At 34.3% G+C, this 21,506-nt stretch overlaps 4 protein-coding genes across 4 annotated transcripts; 1 reads left to right on the plus strand and 3 right to left on the minus strand.

Moving 5' to 3' along the window:
- Positions 1–1,922: 1,922 nt before the first annotated feature.
- On the minus strand, positions 1,923–2,684 carry LOC108844992 (uncharacterized). The gene has a single exon (XM_018618269.2). It carries the CDS (start codon positions 2,649–2,651, stop codon positions 1,923–1,925), a length of 729 nt encoding a protein of 242 aa, XP_018473771.2. The 5' UTR covers positions 2,652–2,684.
- Positions 2,685–3,786: 1,102 nt separating this feature from the next.
- LOC108808587 (60S ribosomal protein L27a-2) lies at positions 3,787–4,382 on the plus strand. Its single transcript, XM_018580711.2, has one exon. It carries the CDS (start codon positions 3,818–3,820, stop codon positions 4,256–4,258), a length of 441 nt encoding a protein of 146 aa, XP_018436213.1. The 5' UTR covers positions 3,787–3,817; the 3' UTR covers positions 4,259–4,382.
- Positions 4,383–5,540: 1,158 nt separating this feature from the next.
- LOC108808579 (glutamate--glyoxylate aminotransferase 1) lies at positions 5,541–8,630 on the minus strand. Its single transcript, XM_018580702.2, has 13 exons — positions 8,346–8,630; positions 7,993–8,156; positions 7,656–7,839; positions 7,485–7,566; positions 7,308–7,395; positions 7,072–7,230; positions 6,812–6,985; positions 6,587–6,718; positions 6,443–6,508; positions 6,294–6,358; positions 6,122–6,213; positions 5,885–6,041; positions 5,541–5,801 (listed from the first exon to the last, which is right to left on the minus strand). Exons 2-13 carry the CDS (start codon positions 8,098–8,100, stop codon positions 5,672–5,674), a joined length of 1,437 nt encoding a protein of 478 aa, XP_018436204.1. The 5' UTR covers positions 8,101–8,156; positions 8,346–8,630; the 3' UTR covers positions 5,541–5,671.
- An 8,774-nt stretch (positions 8,631–17,404) lies between these two features.
- LOC108844999 (tryptophan aminotransferase-related protein 1-like) lies at positions 17,405–19,833 on the minus strand. Its single transcript, XM_018618276.2, has 5 exons — positions 19,738–19,833; positions 18,985–19,288; positions 18,389–18,666; positions 17,808–18,100; positions 17,405–17,655 (listed from the first exon to the last, which is right to left on the minus strand). The coding sequence occupies exons 1-5, from the start codon at positions 19,812–19,814 to the stop codon at positions 17,456–17,458; spliced, it is 1,152 nt and encodes a 383-aa protein (XP_018473778.2). The 5' UTR covers positions 19,815–19,833; the 3' UTR covers positions 17,405–17,455.
- Positions 19,834–21,506: the final 1,673 nt, after the last annotated feature.

Genomic DNA, 21,506 nt, shown 5'->3' on the forward strand with positions numbered 1-21,506 from the left:
AACTATCTATTAAATAGTTATAAAAGTTTTTTATAATTATTTACGATAATCATGTCACTTTTTGTAACTATTCATATAGTCATAATTGAGTTATGTTTTCATAATTTTATTGTCAAAATTTTAAAAGTTTATAGAAATTATGTTATTATTTTTTTGAATAACCCTTTTAGTTTTGAGAATAAAATTCGAATTAAAATTTCACTTGTTGACAGCAAAATTATAAAATATAATCCAAATAAGATTTATATAAATAGTTACAAAATTGATCGTAAATAATTATAAGAGGTCTTCATAATAATTTTATAACTAAATATTCAATTATTTAACTAATTATTTTAGAATGTAAACGAAATTACATGAATTTTTACTTTGAGAAAATGAAAAAACTTTAATATTTTTGGTTTGAATTATTTCTTATTTATAATTTTATTAATAGTGTTATAGTTATAAAAATATATTTTCAATATTTAAAATTTAGTATTTGAGAAAATGTTGATTTATATTTGTGTCAAAAAAACATCAACTTTGAAAGCTATTTTACGCATATTGTTAGTCGATTATAACTATTGACTAACGATATGATTAAAATGATATGATTAAAATAATATAATCAATGAAAGTTTATAGTTTAAATGGATTGTCGACAAAAATTGAGTGTTTTCTTGTTTACCGAAAAATTGATGTTTTATTTCAATTAAATTTAAAAGTTGATAATTTAAATGATATTTCTCCATTTTAAATTTTGGACAATTTAATTACAGTATGTATTTATGATTATAAGTATATTGAATTTATACATAAAATAAAAAATGATAGTAAATTAGTATTTATTTTATTTTGTAAAATAGTAAACTAATTTTGGTAATAGTATTATTTTAAATATACTTTTATTTTTTTGTAAGAAATTTTGATTTGAATATTCACAATATTTCAGTGTTTAATAATCCAAATTTTAAATATCCAATAAACCATACATTTATATTCTTATAATTAAAACATGGGTCAGAATAGAGGTTTGGATATTATCAAATTACGAAAATACATTTTCATCTACTGCTGCAATTTGTTCTGTAACATTTTGTATGGTAGTAGCTAGCTGGACTGGACATTGCTGAGTGGTAACTTCCATTGCAGCGATGGAATTCTTGTTTTAAGACTATGGCAGAGAAAGAGTCTCCCATCTACCTTATAGTCGATCGTTTGCTGTTGCAAATACATCTTGATTTTTTTTTTTCTAAAGAACGTTAAATTTATTCAGATAAAAAAAAAGCTTTTGTACATCTTCATTTCTTATGATCAAGACGACCGCATTTCCCAAATTTAGATGGTATCCAAGATTGAATTATATGAGGAAAGACTTTCTCTAACTCCGCCTAAATCATTGTATTTACTTCACCCATTAGAGATATATCTAAGCTCGCTTGTTAGTGAGCTTATATATATAAACACCTTATCCGGAAACAATCCAACTTGTTTCCTTGATTGAACAAAGCTATTTCGAGATGTTGTATGTATGATTATGGCACTTTTATATATTTTTGTTAAATATATAAACAATAAATATCTTATGAAAATGTTTATTATATGAAGGTGGGGATATTTCAAACTGCGAACATGTCATTTGTTATTATCCGTTAAGTTTGTAGGCTATTGAACTGTTGAACAATTGAGTAGTTCCTTGTAACCAACACAAGAATGGAAATTATAAATAGAACTCGTAAGAAAATTACGACTGGTGATAACAAAAAAAAAAACTACTTTAACTACAGTTTTTTTCTTACAAACGTTATATTGTCTCAAATCAGAACATAATCTTTTGTTTATTTCAAAATCAACAAACCAAAACAAATAAAAGCCCACAGAGCTCTTGACTATTTAACAAATATGATTATCATTCTTCAGCAGTCAATTCTACTAAGGGATCATACGATTTTGCTGCTGTTCTTGATTGTGTTTTTGTTGTTTGATGACGTTATGCTTGGAGAAAAATAAAAGCAACCCATGGCTCGTGATGGTGATAACTTGTCAAACCACGAAACTAACAACTTCGACTTTGGTTTCCGGTTTGACCGTTTTTCTTGGTCTGGTTCGGACGATGATGGCGGCATTAAATCAATAGAGGCAGACGAAGCTGAGCTAGTTCTTGATTTCTCTGTAGGAAGCAGCTTCAGTGTCTTTGTTGTTGTTGGTGGCGACAAGACCTTTCCATCTCGAGAAAACCTCCCCGAAGTCGAACCAAACCGTGTTTGGTCAACAGATGAAACCAATGGACGAGATTGCACACTCGGAACACGTTTGATTCTTCCGGATAAGTTCCTTTTCTCATCAACGGAAAAGGAAGAAGCAGCCATGCTCTTGGAGTACTGGGATAGAAGCTTCTTGGATGTAGAAACCGACTCGGGTTGTCGAGAAATTGGAAAAGATTTGAGACGACGGAAACGGGTTTCAAGATTTGTGGGAAGAGCAGAAACTGGAAGAGATTTGAGACGACGGAAACGGGTTTCAATATTAGTGGGAAGAGCAGAGTCGGGGACGCCAGCAAGGTTGATAGCTGCGACTTGTTCAAGAACGTGGAGATCCATGGCCTGTGAAAGGAGTTCCTCCACAGCTGAAGCGTCGTCTTTACTCGAAAGATATCCGAAACTCGACATTATATTGTTGCTTCTTTTTTTTCCTTAGCGAGGTTTTCGAAGAAGGAACGATGAATTAAGCTTCTTCTTATAGACAACACAACGGCTGTTACATTCCTTTTTTTTAATCGTTGCGTTTGTCTTTTTTCATGCATTTGTAAAATGTTAAGTTCCCTTGTTCATGCTTTAATCGTTGCGTTTTGTCTTTTTCATGCATTTGTAAAATGTTAAATTCCCTTTTTTTTCCCTCCGCAAAAGATATGTTATATATATATATATATATATCCATTTTCATATGTTACAATTTAACGTGCATATAAGTATAGTTACGTATTCAGATATTTTGCTACGTGGAAATATAAACTTGACTTATTTATATTTATCTCCAAACGAGTTTCCTTTGTTTTCTATTCCAATAATTGATATATCTTCATATGAATAAAAGCCTCATACACTCAGTTGCACCATATACATTAACAGTATACTTGATTGTATAAATCCATTTGCATCCAGTAACAAGTTTACCTAGTGGCAAGTGTTCAAAGCCCTCATTTTCTCCAATTTTGCAATAACAATTTCAAAACAAAAAGTGTAGCTTCTAATAAATGGTTTTAATGTTAATATAAGAAGATATTACACCAAAATAAGAAGATATTAGCTTTTACAAGAACACCTACAAAACCAAAGACCTAAACTTGTTCATACCTTCTCTTATCAAGAGTATAAAAACTTCTTCAGGCTTTGTAGGCCTTTGCCTCATGTCTCCATCCTCTTGCACAACCTGAAAGACAAAAAAAAACAGAAGAAATCGAAAATCCTAGACACTAAGTATATATGCCCAACATCTAATAGTACACACATTTGTAGAGTTAATTTTCGGCTTCGTTAAAATTGTGTGTGTTTAATACAAATCATGATGGTTACAATTTAAAAATTACAATGAAGGCAAGAAAAAAAATAGATGGAACACCGAACACATACTGAACATACAAAAGCTACAAAAAGACACCTGAAACGATACCGTTTTCGTTCATGTGGTATCTTTGGGCCTTAAAAATCCATAAGGTCTAAGTAATAATCGTGCAGATTAAAAGGCCCAAACACACAATAAAACCCTAGCCGTTCGTTCAGTAGTCCCTATAAAAACCTAACTCCAAACTCCTCAAACCTAGTGGGATCTGAACGAAATGGCGACGGGGTTGAAGAAGAACAGGAAGAAGAGAGGCCACGTCAGCGCCGGACACGGGCGTATCGGGAAGCACCGCAAGCATCCAGGAGGTCGCGGTAACGCCGGAGGCATGCACCACCACCGTATCCTCTTCGACAAGTACCATCCAGGTTACTTCGGGAAGGTTGGTATGAGGTACTTCCACAAGCTCCGCAACAAGTTCTACTGCCCCATCGTCAACCTCGACAAGCTATGGTCACTCGTCCCCGAGGATGTGAAGGGGAAGGCCACAAAGGACAAGGTGCCGATGATCGATGTGACGCAGCACGGGTTCTTTAAGGTTCTTGGGAAAGGTCATTTGCCTGAGGGGAAGCCTTTTGTTGTGAAGGCTAAGCTCATTTCCAAGACTGCTGAGAAGAAGATCAAGGAGGCTGGTGGCGCCGTCGTGCTCACTGCCTAGGGTTTAGGTCGTGTTTCGTTTAATTACTTTATGTTTTGGAATCGTTTTGTTGAACTCGTTAAGTTTGTTGCCTTTTGGAATGAGAGATCTTTTAATCAATATTAATCGTTATTTGGAGATTAAATGTGGTATTGATTGATATGGTTTTTTTGAATTCTTGCAATAGATTCTTTACTGGTTTCATCTAGCAATACATATCTCTTAGGGATGGCAGCCTCTGTATTAGCTCCGTATTACTTGTTATTCAAGTTTTGCTTGTTTGCGCTTCATTTAGTTTTTACTGTGAGAACATCTCTCGTTCTTTACAGATGTGAATGACTATTTTTGTCCAAGATTATTTTTGCGATTTTTTCGAATGTTTACTTTAAGATTCTTCAGAATTTTTACTGGTTTCATCATGTTCTTGGGGATCCGTTGATTTGTACATTGAAAGTGCTGTTCTTTTCCATTTCTTTTCCACGCTTAGTCTCATTTCTCAAGTATTCTTGTTGTGAGATGAGTCAGTACAGAACTTGTTAGCTCCTTGCTTGTTGTCTTGTTGCGAAATGTGTCATTTAAGACTGTGTTCGCTCGCTGCTTACTATGCAACCTTGGTTTTCATATATATTATTGTATGTATTAGCATACTTAGCTCTTGTTCTTGCATATCATCACATCATGTTTAGAGACTTTTATTTTTCAAAGTTTTTTCTCTAATGAAATGACCATCACATTGTTTCCATCCCTTGAATAGTATAATCTTCTTCACATCTCATCTCTTCAGTCTTCTTCAGGACCTGTTTTGCCTCCCCCATTTCTTTATTCTAGCTTCTGCCTTTGATGCCTGAACATTGACAGAAAATATCTTACTACCCATAAAATTGTAAACTTGTCCATAGAAAACAAGAGATAATTATCTCCTCTATGTCCCAGTTGGTTTTGCAAATCATCAAAATCAGAACAGATGTCTGAACGACCGTTCCAGTTAGCATTGCTGTCCAAAACCCCTCTACCCGTGTGCATTCATAACTACTTTGAATCTTATCAATTGTCATGGTTCAACTTGTAACTTAGCACCAGACCAATAGATATGCCACATAGGTAGTACACCCTCATCACACATGCAACGATCCCTTGCCGCCCAGCTTCAATAACTAAAAATAAATTACTAAATTAAACCAAAACAAAATATTTCTGGAACTGATTAATAGAGTCAATTTCCATTCTTCAATTTAATTTGCATAATCACAAATTTATACCTTGCCACAAAAGAAAATGATTTATATAATTTGCAATTAAAAAAAAGGAAGTAAAGAGAGAGTTTATATAAGATAGAGAAGAAAGAGTACTACAGAGATTTAGCTTTTTAAAGAGTGTAGCAGAAGAACACAAGTCGTTCCATCATCATCATCATAACAAGAAGAGAGAAGTAAATCACATTCTGGAATAACCAAAGCTATTCTCATACTGAGTCATGAACTCGTCGTTGAACTTCTTGAAACTGTCCATGATCTCTGGCATCTCTTCTTCCGCAGGCAAGATTGTTGTCCTCAGATGAAACACACTGTCCAAAAATAAGAACCGAGTTATAAAACATAAAGAAGAGATATCAAAATAGAAAGAAAATGAAAAACTAATTCTTGTTACCCTTCTTTCTGTCCGAAGCCAGAGCCAGGCACTGTGGAGATTCCTGTGGCTTCTAAGAGCTTCAAACAGTAGAAAACATCTGGCACTTTTCCGGCTTGTTTAGCAGCTTGGAGAGCACCCGGAGGTAACCGTATTTGAGGAAACGAATACATTGCACCTAACATATGTACATGAATCAACAACAACAAAAAGTAAGTATTGTCTTGATGTTTATGCTTCCTTTTAATTTGTTAGTACCTTCTGTGAAATTGCAGACAACGTTTTTGCAGCTGTTGAATCCATCAGTCATGATCCTTGCTCTTCTTCTCAAAGATTCAAGAATCCCCTTGCTAAAGAATTTTTACAATTTATAATATGATTCATTCAAGCCAGGGATGATCATGATGATGCTTTAAGTGACTATATATACCTTTCACGGGCGAACTGGTCATATGAAATGTCTCCAGGCTTTGGAGGACTAACCATCAAACCCATCTGCAACATTCATATCACTCTCAGAACAATCCAAATGATTTCTGCAAAAGCAAATCCACATTACAAGTCTTTTTAAAAACTTACAAAGATCTGCGCAGAGACATTCGGGCTCAGGGCGATTGATGCAACCTTGTATATCTCTTCAACAACCTTCATAATCAAGAGATCATATTATACTATTCTTTATGTTGTGTGTCAAACATAAAGTAGAGAGAGATAAAGACAAACCCTGGGAGGGATGTTGGTCATCTCAAAGTATCCACCTCGCTGTCCACATTCTCCCCAATAACCTTTAGAGACAGTGTGGAAAGATACAAGCTGAACTTCTTTGCTGAACGGTGAACCCATATCCATCAAAACCTTTTTGTTTTTTTAAAATAAATAAGAATAATCAATGTCAAAATAAATGATCACAAGTTTCAGTAACAATGAAAGCAAAGATAGAAGCTGAACCTTCTTGGAGCTGATAAAAGGACGCTCATCCTGGTATATGTTCTGCTGATAAACCTCATCTCCCAGAAGAACCAACTTCTCGCTATAACAGAACCTCAATATCTCTCTTAAGTTAGCTTCACTTAGACACTGACCAGTTGGGTTCCCAGGGTTAATGATCACCATTGCCCTTACCTGTATCCATCCCCATTCAAGATAAATAAGTATCTGGAGGAGTAAAAAACATACGCTTCTATGCAGTTAAGAAGAAGAGTGCTTACTGATATTCCTTGAGAACGAGCCTGAGCAACGGATTGGCGAAGGTTGTTAACATCAAGCCCCCAGTTTTCAGACTCATCGAGATAGTAAGGAACAAGAGAACCACCTAAGAGTGATATGGTGGCTGAGTAGAGTGGATACTGTGGAACCGGAACTAGAATCTGCACGGAAATGATTTTATAAATGGAAGTGTCATGAGACTTTAAGACTTTCTTGGAAGAAAAAGCATATTACTCACCCCGTCTCTCTCACCGCGTATAACACAGTTCAAGATTTGCATCACACCTTTGCTAGCTCCATCAGTGAGAAATATGAGCTCTGGATCACTGTGATATGATAAAAATTAAGAAGCAACAAGGCTTGAGAGCTGGCTTTGCTTTTACAACAAAAGGGAAAGCAATCATTCACTCATCACCTTGGATAGCCATCACGTCTTTGAATGAACTCTGCAACCTCTTTCCTAACTCCTGGAAGGCCTCTCGAGTCACTGTAAGCACCTGATCAACACACACAGAAAGAAAGAAAGGATATAACTTTCTGATAACCAGCTAACAGATGAGTTTTGCTGAGAATAAATAATAAATACCTAAACCGCCTGAGGTCAAGGAAAGATAATGCTTGGCTCTTGCAATAGCATCAGCTGGAAACAGCATTCCAACGTTGGGGTGATCTAGTAGAAAGGGAGCTTGACAGAGCGCAACAACCTGGCGAGGGAATGTCAGAGGCTTCTGTCCTAAAGCATGAGGGTTCCCAACGTTTGTGAAAATAATCTGTTATGTAGAGCATTCAACACATGTTAGCACAACAAAACAAAACAAAAAACTAAGTCATAACTTATCATAACTGCAAATCCATATCAAGAACCACAGAGGCCTATCTAAACTCAAAAAGCTCATTGGATCTAAAAGGAGTAAAGTGTGTACCTTTTTGCCTTCTTTTTGAAGCTCAGAAGCTCGGAGATAGAGTTCACCTCTTACAGCATACTGACACTTCTTCACGTTTTCATTCAGAGACTCGTACTCCAAAGCCATTTTTTGATCTTCTTCTTCTTCACACTTTAAAAAGCAATCCAAACCTCACTTTCAACCTTATCGAAACCAAAAAAATAAAAAAAGAGTTTTGTGTGAGAATTAACATCAACCAATTCGAACAAGAAAGGCCAATAACAACAACAACATAGAGCAGAGCAGAAAGGCGACGCCTTTTCAAAGTAAAATAGAAAATTAATCAAAGGAGAGAGTTCATGATCTTATCCAAAACTAATCAAAACACGCACCTTTCAAGAAGAGTCTCTCACTTTCCGGAGCTAGAAGCAAGAACAATAGTAGTAGGGAGAGAGGAGAGAGCTAATTGATTTGTAATTGAACTCTAAAGTGTGCGACTTTAAAAAAAAAAAAATTGTAAAAATATTTGCGAAAGCAGATTACAATTGTGTGTCTGACATAAGATTTGGATCACTCGTCAATCCGATATCATGTGGCATCTTATACGAAGGAAGCAGCAGAACCACTGAAATGGACGAACACGATTTTTCAGACAAAACACGTCTTCAGCAATATCTTAATCGTTTTTTTATGCTACGACGTACCCTTCCTTCTGTGAGCGCTGGAAAAAAACAGAGAATAAATGTGGCGGAGATTCATGTATCTTTTTCTTTTATTTAGATAAAAATATACTTTCGGTTCACGACCAATAGGGTAGAGCCACGTCTACACTGACTTGACTTCTCAGTACTCTAAAAAGCTTAAGCTCTGTTCTTATTTTTTCCCACCTTTTTTTTTTCCGTCAAGAGATTAGATTAAATAAAATAAAACAACGGGACAAACCCGATTACACATACAAATCCATAAAAAAGCCCAACAAAACAAGTCCCAATACAAAACAAGGAAAACGATCCAAACCAAACTAAACCGGTGGGTCTGAAAACCAAATCAGACTAAACCGGCCGATTTCGCAAATCAAACCATCGAGGAGAACTGGACGCGTGTAAGGATCTAGGTCTTCAGGACGACACGCGTCTCTTCAATCTCCACTCGACCGACAACTTTTGAAATCGTCGCCGGAACTACTCCACCGCCCACTTCATCCCGTCGGAGCCCAAGAACCGAGGCGACTCCGACAGATCCAACCACTTTTCTTCCGGGCTTCATCGTCGTTCTCTAGAGAGCTTCATCGCACTAACGAAAGCTTCCTCCGAACAAACACCCGATGACCCCATCCACAAACAAACCGAGAACCACCCAAACCAGAGAACAGAGACGGGCCACCAACGCCCTCCACATAGGTCCAACAAAGACATGACCAACTAAAACCGACAGCGCAAGGACAGAAGAAACCTTACCCTTCGGTGACAAAACCGACGACAGCGGAGCTGAAGAAAAACACCGTCTTCCGGGCACGAGAACCGACGATGACGAAGCTATAGAAGCCTCCGTCTCTCGGAGACAAAAACACCTAAAAAAAAATGAAGAGCTTAACCGCGAACAAACCACCGCACCGCGTCTTTACTCCAGTTTCAGAAGCGCAAAGACGGCTGATTCCAGAGCTCAGGCAAAGCGGAGAGGAGGATGAGCGCGATGGAAGCGAAGACCAAGAATTGTGCGGTCACCGAAAGGGGCTCCGGCGCCGGCACGCACGCTCACGCGCCGGCCGGACGCCAGATCCAATTTATAGATCTACTTTCTCTCTCTTCTCTCTCTCTTGTGAGGCGCTTAAGCTCTGTTCTCAAGAGTTTGATTCAACACTTCAATTTTAATCACAACTGATAACCATCTAGCGCCACACTACTACCATACCGCCATTTTGTACTTGGTTTGTATCACCAATCATATAAATATAATTTTACTAATTTGCATCAAACTAGACTTTATAACTTTTTGTTATTGATAAAGTTCAACGAAAAAGTTACAAAATGATATTAACTTTTTTGTGCATCAAACTCTTATATTAAATTAAACCTCAGCAGACTTAAATAGTTAGAGACATACGTATATGATGAACCCAACGATTAGATACGAAAAGTACTACAACAAGAGATAGAAAAGTTAGAGGGGTGAAGATACCCATATACATACTTCTTTTTTTCTTTCTAAACACTATAATTTCATTGAAAAGATTATAGACATCAACTTTTTACAAGAATCAACTTTAATCAACAAAGAAAATAAATGATCAGAGAAATAAATGATCAGAGACAGAGGCCTAGCTAAAAAGATGACTAAGCGACCACAACAATATATGATTGAAAAAGATCATCCTTGATCACGTTTTCTGCTATCAACTTTGCTCTTTTTTATATGATGGTGAGAGTGAAACTGAACCTGCCAATCTGAAAGGTCATTTAGAAGAGAGAAGACCTTTGATGAGTAGTATTTGAGGGAGGGCCAGGGTGCATGTTTAGAGATTACACTGATCTAGTTCTGATCATCATCAGCAAAAAAGTCGAGTTGAAGTGAAGAATCTTCAAGGTTTCAGTAGCCCATAACCAACTTTCCAGAAAAGCATCGTGCTTCCAAAAAATGCCCGCAAAAGAACTTCTACCATACATTAAAACTTTTCCTTCTTCATTTCTGATAATCCATGAGGCATCACTCTGATTTCTATTTTTATCCCAAGCAAAATCAACGTCACTCTCGGGATAAATAGAGGAGGTTTCCAAACAAAGATAATCTTTTTTTTTCTAGGTACAGTATAACCTCTTTAAATTAATATACACTAAAAATCTCTATAAATTAATATAATTTTATAGTTTCAAATTAAATTCTTGGTTCAATTAGTATATTAATAAATTAATAATTTCTATAAATTAATAAAAAAATATAATTTTTGGTGTAGTCTCAACATTATTAATTTATAGAGATTTCACTGTATATGATTTTTTATTTCAATTGATTTGATCAGAAACCAATTATAACCCTCTTCATAGATTGCTCTAATGAAAGGTGGACCAAGGGCCAGATTACCTTATAAGAGAAAGGAGTTCATGTTCTTCCATATCGACCATAGAATCCGAACTCCATTTCTTATCTTCTCTGGAATGAGTTGACTTTTTCTTGTATTTAGAATATAAGATATGTTGGAATAGACAGAGGTGAGATAGGATCAAAACCATTTGACAGGTGAGAGAAATTGCTGCAAGCTTAAATTTGTTAAGCTAGAGTACATAAAAAGGATGCGATTTAAAGATTCTTCCTCTAAACCACAAATCTAACAACAACTATCAACTTTCATATCTCGGTCAATGAGATTATCTGCCACGCCTAAGCTCAGTTAACCACTTTCCATAGAAAATTTTGATTTTTGGAGCGATGTTCAAAGACCAAATGTAATCTTTAATGCCATTTAAGGATGGCTAAGTATTTCCAGTAATAAACATTTTCTTTTTTTTTGTTTCTGCTAGCCAGTAACCTAATTTCACTGTATATGTACCCGACCGAGTGTGATTCAAAATGAAAAAATCTGGTGAGTCAATGACTGGTTTGATCTTAAACCCACATACATACTTCATTTAAGACTTTGAAATTGATGTAGTGAAGAACATACTAAAATCAGTGTAAAAACCGATAGAAAAGGATCCTAAAAAGGGGGTTCAGAAACCGTTGGTGAACACCAACACTGATATGCCCATTTTCAAAGGTAGGCGTCAATATATATACTCAATGCCATTTAATTTTTGAATTAGATTCGTCTATATTAATATGGTATTAATTTAATCCACATTTTTCAATCCCATCAGTAGTCATCTAACCCAAAAAGTTAATTTATCAATCTTTATTCAAGATTTATTGATGATAGGAATATGTTCGAGATGACTAATTAATTTGTTTTAGGTGTCAATTCTTTCTATTCAAGGGAAAATATATTTGAATAAAATGTATAACTATAAACTATATAAACAATTTATAGTTGTTGTCGCTGCAACTATGAAGTATTTAATTGGGGCATAAAAAGTATTTTAATTAGGGCATAACACAATAATTGACAAAAATATTTGAATAGGGGGCAGTTTCTTTTTGTTCACAAAACTAAAAACATTTATCCAAACTGAGTTAAATTACTTGAGGATGAGAGATACTACGGCGGGGGGAGGAATACGAGTTGCAGTGTAGAGAGCTTTCCGGCCGTGGAGCTCTGAAGCAGTGACCGTGTCAGTTATTAAATGCATGTCAGACACGTGTCAAAGAATTCTTCCACTTTGCATAGGAAAGGAGCATGGAGAGAGTTTGAAGCTTTTCGAGTTTTCTTTTTAAATGGACTGTATCTTATTATCTCTTTGTTTGGGCTTTTAAATTGTAAAAAATTGATGACATAGTATAAACAATGCCTTATGACCAAGGTTCGAAAATACACTAGGCGTAACGCGCGCGGCTAACAAGGGCCTAGCGCCGAATTAGAAAATCGGAGATTATACGGAGATTAATCGGGGATTATTTTTACCCTTAATATATGTATATCCAAGAATATATGTTTTTATTTTAGTAATTTTCTTATTTTTGGATACATATAATTATATTTTGACCAAAAGAATGAAGGTGCAGAGAAATTTTGCGTTGTTTGTTGGTATGCGGTCCCTATTATTAACTTCAATAGCACGTGTTCGAGTCACGTTTGTTAATTTTGCTTTTTTAAAAAAAATGAATGGCATTTCTGTAATTGTTTTCATCTTCTCCAAAGGTTTTCTGCAACTTTCTGATGGCCGCCAGAGTTATATAGTTCATCGATTTTCTCATTTCCTTGTTGTTTTTGTCTTAATCTTGTAGATCCATACCAAAACATCTGATTGTAACCTTTTAAAACCCAATTTTTTAAATTATTTCGAATTTCCCGATTTTTTGACCGATTTGAGGAAAATCGATACGGTGAACCACCGTGGAGCATATACTCGCCGTGTAATCGGTCAGTTCGGGCGCGTTTTTGAACAGGGCTTATGACATAGTTAATGAAAAGAGAGAATTGGCATTTATAGCCTTAGATGTGACCATAATTAGAAAAGTATCTCTTATAAGTAAAAAATAAGTTTGATTCCAATTTTACTCATATAGCCTATAATCTAATCTTTGTATAGGGTATGTGAAGTGTCAAGAAAGTGAAGAGAGGGGTAGTAAATCAAGATTTTATCCAATGAATATAAAACCAATCGGTAAGGCTTTCATGTTCCTCCTGAAAAGAGACAACGTTAACCAACTCAGTGATTTGAATTTGATATAACTAATTCAAAATATAATATTTAAATCTACACTAGTAAAACATGCATAATAAAATTTAACGTGTTACATTGATATATAGTTGTAACCAATTAATATATATAAACATGATTTATATTCACTGAAAAACAACATGAAAATTAACAAATAACTAGGTGTTTTCCTGCAACATGTGCAGTAAGAATTTTTTTCAAAATTTAATTTATATTTAAAAATAAGGTTTATTAAATATTATAGATTTTATTATTTTTTACCAATATTTAAATATAGATTTTATTTAGTTAAATATTAAATTAAGCTAAAATGATTTTGTTTATTTGAAAATATATTGAAGAATATATATGTATATATTTAAATTATAATCTTAGATAGTATTTTCTATCTATTTATATTGTTTAAATATGTTAAATCAATTTGTATAAAACTAACAAAATTATATAATTATCAAAAATTTGAACTAACAATATTTATAAATTTGTAGATATATAAGAAATTAATGATTTTACGATTAGAAATCTATTTTTAAAATTGTAACAATTTTTGAAAGCTTTAATAATATAAATTATATAATTATAGAAAATAAAATAAAATAATATTTCGAAGTTTGTAATGTTATATATGAATATATTTATTTTATAGATGATATATGAGATATTACCATATTTAAAAAAGTTTAACAAAAATAAATATCAATATTAAATGTAATGTATGAGTTATTACCATATTCTAAAAATTTTACCAAAAATATAAATCAATATTAAATAAAATAATACATGTCATATTTTTCTGGAAGCCATGTCATCAATTTGATTAGTCATGTCATATTTTTTTTGTGAAAGAAATTGTAGAGAGAACACGTGGCAAAATCACTTCTCAAATACAATCTAGGGGATATATATGTCATCGTGTAAAACAAAATATTATATCTATGTTAATATGTGTGTTCGTTGTATGTGTTACATGAGAAGTACCAGCTAATACATATGTTAACAGCTTCTACATTTTTTAAATGATACATCAATTATTAACAACCAACAATAAAAATTATTGAATGTTAACTTAGTTGTATTACTCATTAATTTAAATCTTAGTAACTAACTTATATTTTAGCTGATTAATAATATATTACATTAATACTTAATAATGAATTATAAAGATTGTTATTATGTTACTGATTTGCTTAATGCGCTATAAATAACACTTAACTTGATAATCAAATAAGTACCTTAAAAGATAGTATATAGTGTTAACATTTTTTACGTTTATTATATTTCTATAAATATATGATAGTACATGTATTCTGACTATGATTTACTAGAAACTCTAACATAAGCAAAACTACTAACCTTCATCATCAAAGAAATTACTGTCATGAAATTCACCTGTTTTTTCTAGATTTGACATCAAATTATCTTTGAATTTCGCCGGAAATTGATATTCAAAATTTCATATATATATATATATATATATATAATCAAAAAAATGAAACATCAATGAAAATATCCAAAGAGAAAAAAATTAAAAAATGAGAATCAAATAGGAAGAAAAGAGTGGAGGTAAAAGAAAAGAACAGAAATAATGAAAAGAAAATAAATGAAGAAAAAAAATATATCAGAAAGAAAAGAAAAAGAAAAGGTCGTGTAAAGACAAACAGAGAAAGAAAGCAGAATCTCTTAGAGAAAGTTCAGAGGGTGATAGTAGATCTGCTTGGATTCCGGCGTACGGCCGGCGCGTGAGCGTGCCGTCGCCGGAAACCTTTTTCTTCCGTATAAAAGTTTCAGTGCTCGCTCCTCCGCCGTACCCTTCTCGTTACTGCCTTGTCGGAGCTCTGGGTCAAGTCCATCTAGCGTCGGTTACTCGGGGAGTACTCCGATAGCAGAGGCTTTTCATCTAGAGCAAAGACGCGGTCATGAGAAAGAGATGGCGTGGTAGAGTTTCTGTCGTCAGCCTTAGGTTTTCCGGGAGGCGGAGGCTTCAACAGCTCCGTCGCCGCCGGCTTCTGTCACCGGGAGGAGGAAGCATTCGTCAGCTCTCTGTCGCCGGTTCATGTTCACGGGGAAAAGAGGCTTCCAAAGTCTTGCGCCGCCGGGTTTCAGTTTGTCGATGCAAGTTATGTCGACGGTTAGGGTTTGTGGGTTGATTGTGGCTTGCGTTTTTTTAGCTCTGTTGGTGGTTATTTGGTTCGCGATTGTGCGGCAATGGAGGAGCTCTCGAAGAGATCGAGGAGACTTCCTCTAGTAAAGGAAAAAACAAGCGTGAAAGATAGGAGATGGTGGTGGTGGAGGTTCGCCGGATTGCAAGCTCCGACGCATCGATTGGTGAACCGGCGGCCTTTCCAAAGAAGGGTTAGGTCAAGTTGAGGCAGTTTGGACACGTGGAGTCTTCTGATCGAAGACTGCTTTCGCGGTTGGGCCTCCTTGACCTTGGGCCTGTTGGAAGCTGCTGGGTTCGGTTTGGGTATGGGGCGTAGGCCCGTTAGTAAAGGGACAATATGGCTGGTTTTCGGCTGGTTTGTGTAAACCGAAGTGGTTTCGGTTTTGGGTTGCTTTTTTTGGGTTTCATGTTACTTGGGCTTTGAGGTTTTTAGCCCTGAATATGTACCTGGGCTTGGCCCATTTTATATATAAATATTTCAATTTGGGAAAAAAAAAGAAAAAAAAAGAAAAGGAGTGAGGAGTTAAAAGAGAAGAGAATGCCACGAAGAACAAACAATTACAGAAGAGAGAGAGCCTGAGAAAAAAGAAAGCATTAGAGGAGAGAGAGCGTCAGAAAAGAGAAAGAACCAGAAGAAGAGAGGGAGTGTAAAAGTGTATAAATGTCCAATGGAAATCAAAATAATATGAAATTTTGGTTTGTGTCAAATCATGTGCAATTTTCTAATTTTTATGTATATATGATTAATTTTCTCTAATGAAAACTCAAAGTTGACAAAAAAAATTATTTGAAGATAATCAGAAAACAGCTAGAACATGTGACTCCCATTACTTAAACCCTCCATCCGCATTTGTCGGAGATTCATCATGTGATGAATGCAGGCTAGGGTTCTATTCCTCTCATTGCGAACTCATTTAATAGTAATACACTTTCTATTTTGTTAAGTACTTTTATTGAATTCATTTTTTTCTGATCATAACTTTTGTTGAGTTCATTCGAATTACTTTTCCAAATAGAAAATGTCATTTTTTTGTTTAACACTCAAATACTTAGGGCTGGCAAATAAACCGAACCCGAAAATCCGAACTGAATCCGATCCGATAAAAATGAATCCGAACCGATCCGAACCCGACATAAATACCGAATGGATCTTGTTTTTTGGTATTTCGGGTTATGGATATTATCCGAACCGAACCCGAATTTAAATGGATATCCGATAGAACCCGAAACATTCAAAACCCTAGAAAGGTCTTATACCAAATATGATCTCAATTCCTAATATGTGTTCAAAATACATTAAGATATATTGAACATCTAAAATATTTATGTATTACATAAATGTTTGTGGTTCTATTATATGAAGGTTGATGGTTAAAGGTGGTTGTTAAATTTGAAATATTTAGATTTAGATTTTGTTTTCATTAAATAATGTTTCTCATTTCATGAGGTCGTGGTTTTCATTTTATGATTTTATTTATTTTGTTTTTTTATCAATAAATATGTTATCCTTTCGTTTAATTTTAAATGATCATGGTTGATGTTCATTTCTTAATTTTAAATCGATTTTACTTATGTTTTAGTTACAAAGAGGTACAAATTAGGTATTTGAAACCAAAATAAACCAATTTTACTTAGGTTTTGGTTACAAAATAGGTACAAATCAGATATTTATAAACCGAAAAACCGATTGGGACCCGAACCCGAAAGTACATTGGGTTGTACCGGTTCTTTGAAGATTTACTAACCCCGACCCGAACCCGATAGAACCCGAACCGGTACCGAACCGAACTTTCAAATAATCCGAATGGGGCTGATTTTGATAAATCCGAAAAACCGAAACCCGATTGGATAAAACCGAAACCCGATTGGGACCCCGAATGCCCATGCCTACAAATACTTAATGATTTGAAAACCTTTAAATTTATTATAAGATAAATTGAGAAGAAAGGAAAACATCACAATATCATTAATTATGCTCAACATTACGGAAAAAAACCATTATTGAAATGTCATATGAAAAAAAAAACACTTAAGGATCAAAGCAGTTAGGATTCTTGATGGTAAGAAGTCTGTGAAGAAACTCTTCAAAGTCTTTGTCGGGGCCAATCATGTTGACGCGTACGTACTTCTTATCACTGCCACATCGGTCTCCTCCTCTGGTTAAAACCTTCTTTTCTTTCAAGAGACTTTCGAGATCATTCTCTTCTTTACACCCCAGCCATGCAAACGCTGCAAAAAACCATTTCAGTATCCTAGACTATTAGTGGACAACCAAGATCGTTTACAAATTCAACAAACACAAATATGGTTTTGTGGTTTATTTTTTCTAACACTGGTCAAGCATCAAATACATCATCATATAATGGTTTGGAGTTTTATACCCGGAAAAGTGGAGTTGTTTTTGCCAAAGAAGTTGCAAAAGGCTTGAGGGTAATTAGGTAGAGTGAATGTGTCACCGGTCTTATCTACGACCCAGTGTAGTCTCTCCCACCTTGACTTTATCTTCTCGTAACCATACTGGAAGAAGCTCTCCGATTTGATGCGACAAGTTTTGGTGAGTTCGTTGAGGATCGTGGTGGCTCGAATCTGTGACTCCTTTGACACACCAATGGAGTTGATGGTTATGTATTGCACCATCTTCTTGGCCACCTCGATATCCTTCACTAACGCCCACCTTCACTCAAAAAACAGTAAATAAATTTCATGCATATAACGAACTTCATACACAAGGACGACCAAATGGTCCTCGTTTCAGTGGTTGTTTCTCACACGAAATGAACAACCAAAGTGAAGTAAAGATTTTGATATAAAATTTTAAAATATTTACTAAATTGCTTATATCCTTCAAAATTTCAGGGCCTGCATTTACCTTTGTCAAACTCTCGAACTTTATATATATGGAAGGATTCTGGGTCAAGTAACTTAACGAATTTAAACTATATAAGTGGTTAGTTTGACTCACCCGATGCGGGACCCAGCGTGACCGGCGATCTTAGAGAAAGTGAAGAGCATAAGGTCGTGGTCTAGACGGCGAGTGATGGGAGTGTAGTGTGGCCAGTAATACGCAAGGTCGTATATCACTTTCCCACCACGGTTCACCACCGGCTCTCTTATGGTCCCGTCAGGATTGTTCGGTGATGTCACCATCTCGATGTACGGTCCGGGTTTGTTGAACGTTCTTGCCTCTCCTTCCCACTTGTACAGCTGCGACTGAACATACGATGCCTGCTCCTCGTATGTCTATAACAAAACGTATAACATAGATATTAAACGAAATTCAAAGGATAGAGACTTGAGACGTGAACATTAATATATATTAAAGTTCAATTTATGTTTTTATCTTTGGGATGTGTCATATATTGTGTGCTCATGAAACATGTATTTGCAGACCATCATAACATGTTTCGTAGCTAGGAATAATTAGGTTATGGATTTCAATCTCCAAATTGTGTGATCTACCATACTACAACCATAGTACTAAGTTACTAACAAGTGATGATGCAATCATTTTGTTATTAATAATGCTGTTTTAATTCTATTCAGTGACTGAGGGCTTACGGAGTAGTAAGGAACCGCGGCGACAATGCTGAGAGGCTTGGCCTCAGAGAGAGAAGAAAGTGCAAACCAAGCGGCTTGACAAAGCTGTGAAGAGCCAGTACCCACCACGATGTAGCGTTCTTCAGTCGCTGCGTTGCCGATCTCACGGTGCAACGCCTTGATCGCCTCAGCAAGATCTTGCTGCAGGAACCAACACACGTTCGTGGTATCGCTAAAGTAGCTCATCAGTTCCCATCCTGGTATCACCACAACACACCTCTCCTTCATCTTCATCCAATACTCTTCGAATGCCGTCGGATTTCCTCTGAGAAAGATTAACATAGGCAAATTTATCTTTCTTTTTACTTTTATTTTATTCGTTGTGGACTCTTTTTAAATCTGTTTCTGCGTTAAAAGCTCCTTCACATTTACATGTTATACATTTAGTTTTTTCAAATATGAAATCACAAAGCTTAGGGTTTTGCAACACAAAATATTTGACCAAAAAACAAAAAACAAAATTTATTTTGTCAAAAAATTATTTAACGATAGTGTCAAACACAAATACTATAAACTAAAGAAAATTTGAAACAATCGAAATTGATGACAGACGTCCGATGTTTGAGATTACAAACTTATTTTTATCATCTAAAACTTTTGCGGAAAGTCATTAAGCAATTATTAATTTAATTTAAGAAAAAAATATAATCATGCATATTTGTTACTTGGAATTAAAACGAACTTAACCGGATTTTTGGTAAAATTAACACATACTGATCGAGATTGATGACAGCGTTGGTTGCATCACTGCCGGAAATCTTCAAGTTTTCAAACCCAACCATCTTCTCCATGACCTCTATGCTGCTGCTATTGTATGTAATGTGTATGAAGATCGTATTGACTATGGTGCTATTTATACGCAGAAGGTAAAAGTTATGTGATGTGTATCTGTCAGCTTACGGATAAAGATGCTCCCAACTTTTGTGGTCAATATTTTGCTTATTCAACACTTTTGGGTCATATGTATATCATAAATCATAATTATGTTCACTTTTTGTTATGCCAAGTGTCTTACGAATCTATACAACTTTTATACACAGTCAATTTACGAAAGGGGAAATGCAAATAAAAAGATTATTACCTAAATACATACTTTGATGTACCTACTGTGTAATTGATAAAAATGTAAACATAATTAATGCATGCCACGCAAGAGATAAGAACATAGGTTTTACTCTAGCTGTATAAGCAACGTGTTGTGTTATATTTTGACTAGCAATTTCCCCTTTATTTGTTCTTATTGTGAATCTGTAATAATTAATTACTAGATCATGACCCGCTCGACCGAGCGGGAGTCAATCTTTTTTAATCTTTGTTTGTACTAAAAGTTATAAATGATTGCAGTGTGTATTAATATAACATTTTGATAAATAACAATGTGTACTAATGTGTTTAAATAAGCAATGTGTTTTAGTTACTAAATTTGATTTTTAAAATTTATGATAACGTAAAGTAGATTTTTTATATATTATTTGAAATATATAGTGCTATATATTTTATATTTTCAACATTTATCATACAAAATTTATATTGGAGTATTATTTATAAGAAAATATGTGTATCATAATATATTTATATATTATATAAACATATCTACGATTTTTTCGAAAAAGGCCATGCGCACCCGCACGGATTTTATTTTTAAAATGTATTCTATATTGTTTAGTTTATGTAGTATCGAGTTTGTATAATTAAATTTTGTGTTTAAAGAACAATATCAAAACTGTCTTTCGTGTGTAAAAATAACACTTTGCAAGCGCGAGTTGTGTCTTTTTATTGTAATACAAAATTTGATATAAAACTTTTGTTTTTTTGTACATTACGAAGTTTAATTTTTAAAAATAATTATTATATAATTTCAAAGTAAATTTTATCTCTGGTATATATTATATTTCAGTTTGGTTTGTTTTTAGTATTATTGTATATGTATATACTATACAATATTACTATATTCTATACAATATATAAAGCTATGTGTTATTTGTTTTAGAAAGTAGATTACGTCCAACGTAGTTAAAGAATAGTCATATCTTTATTTATGTGTCTATGAATTATCTACTAATGTTATTCGTACAAATAAAATCAATATGACCAATGAAAGTATACTGATCAATTTAAAATGAATTGTATAGGGTAATTCTAGTACGATTCATATTTTTAGTATTCTTTATTCGTACAAATAAATCTATTTTATTTAAATCGACATGTAATAAATGTGAACCATATATGGAATATGGACAAACAGAGGAATTGTATTTAAGAAAATATATCAATGTAAAGTTAGACTATGGTACGTATTATATATAAGAAATAAGACATTTAATTTAAATATATGAGGTCCACCTTTAAAATCCACCTAGAAGAAGTTGTAATGTTTCTGATTTAATAAGATAGATATATCAATGCAAAGTTAGACTATGGTACGTATTATATATAAGAAATAAGACATTTAATTTAAATATATGAGGTCCACCTTTAAAATC

This window comes from Raphanus sativus, chromosome 1 (assembly GCF_000801105.2).
Source record: "Raphanus sativus cultivar WK10039 chromosome 1, ASM80110v3, whole genome shotgun sequence".
NCBI classification, from domain to species: domain Eukaryota; kingdom Viridiplantae; phylum Streptophyta; class Magnoliopsida; order Brassicales; family Brassicaceae; genus Raphanus; species Raphanus sativus.

What these genes read in the sequence shown, in the direction of transcription:
- LOC108808587 (XM_018580711.2), top strand. Translation starts at nt 3,818, where the DNA reads ATGGCGACGGGGTTGAAGAAGAACAGGAAGAAGAGAGGCCACGTCAGC.
- LOC108844992 (XM_018618269.2), bottom strand. Translation starts at nt 2,651, where the DNA reads ATGTCGAGTTTCGGATATCTTTCGAGTAAAGACGACGCTTCAGCTGTG.
- LOC108844999 (XM_018618276.2), bottom strand. Translation starts at nt 19,814, where the DNA reads ATGGAGAAGATGGTTGGGTTTGAAAACTTGAAGATTTCCGGCAGTGAT. An exon ending in CACGCTGGGTCCCGCATCGG is followed by an intron (nt 18,101 to 18,388) that starts GTGAGTCAAACT and finishes TTTTGAGTGAAG; the next exon opens with GTGGGCGTTAGTGAAGGATA. An exon ending in AAACAACTCCACTTTTCCGG is followed by an intron (nt 17,656 to 17,807) that starts GTATAAAACTCC and finishes GGTTTTTTGCAG; the next exon opens with CGTTTGCATGGCTGGGGTGT.
- LOC108808579 (XM_018580702.2), bottom strand. Translation starts at nt 8,100, where the DNA reads ATGGCTTTGGAGTACGAGTCTCTGAATGAAAACGTGAAGAAGTGTCAG. An exon ending in TACGCGGTGAGAGAGACGGG is followed by an intron (nt 7,231 to 7,307) that starts GTGAGTAATATG and finishes ATTTCCGTGCAG; the next exon opens with ATTCTAGTTCCGGTTCCACA. An exon ending in ATGTCTCTGCGCAGATCTTT is followed by an intron (nt 6,359 to 6,442) that starts GTAAGTTTTTAA and finishes TGAATGTTGCAG; the next exon opens with ATGGGTTTGATGGTTAGTCC.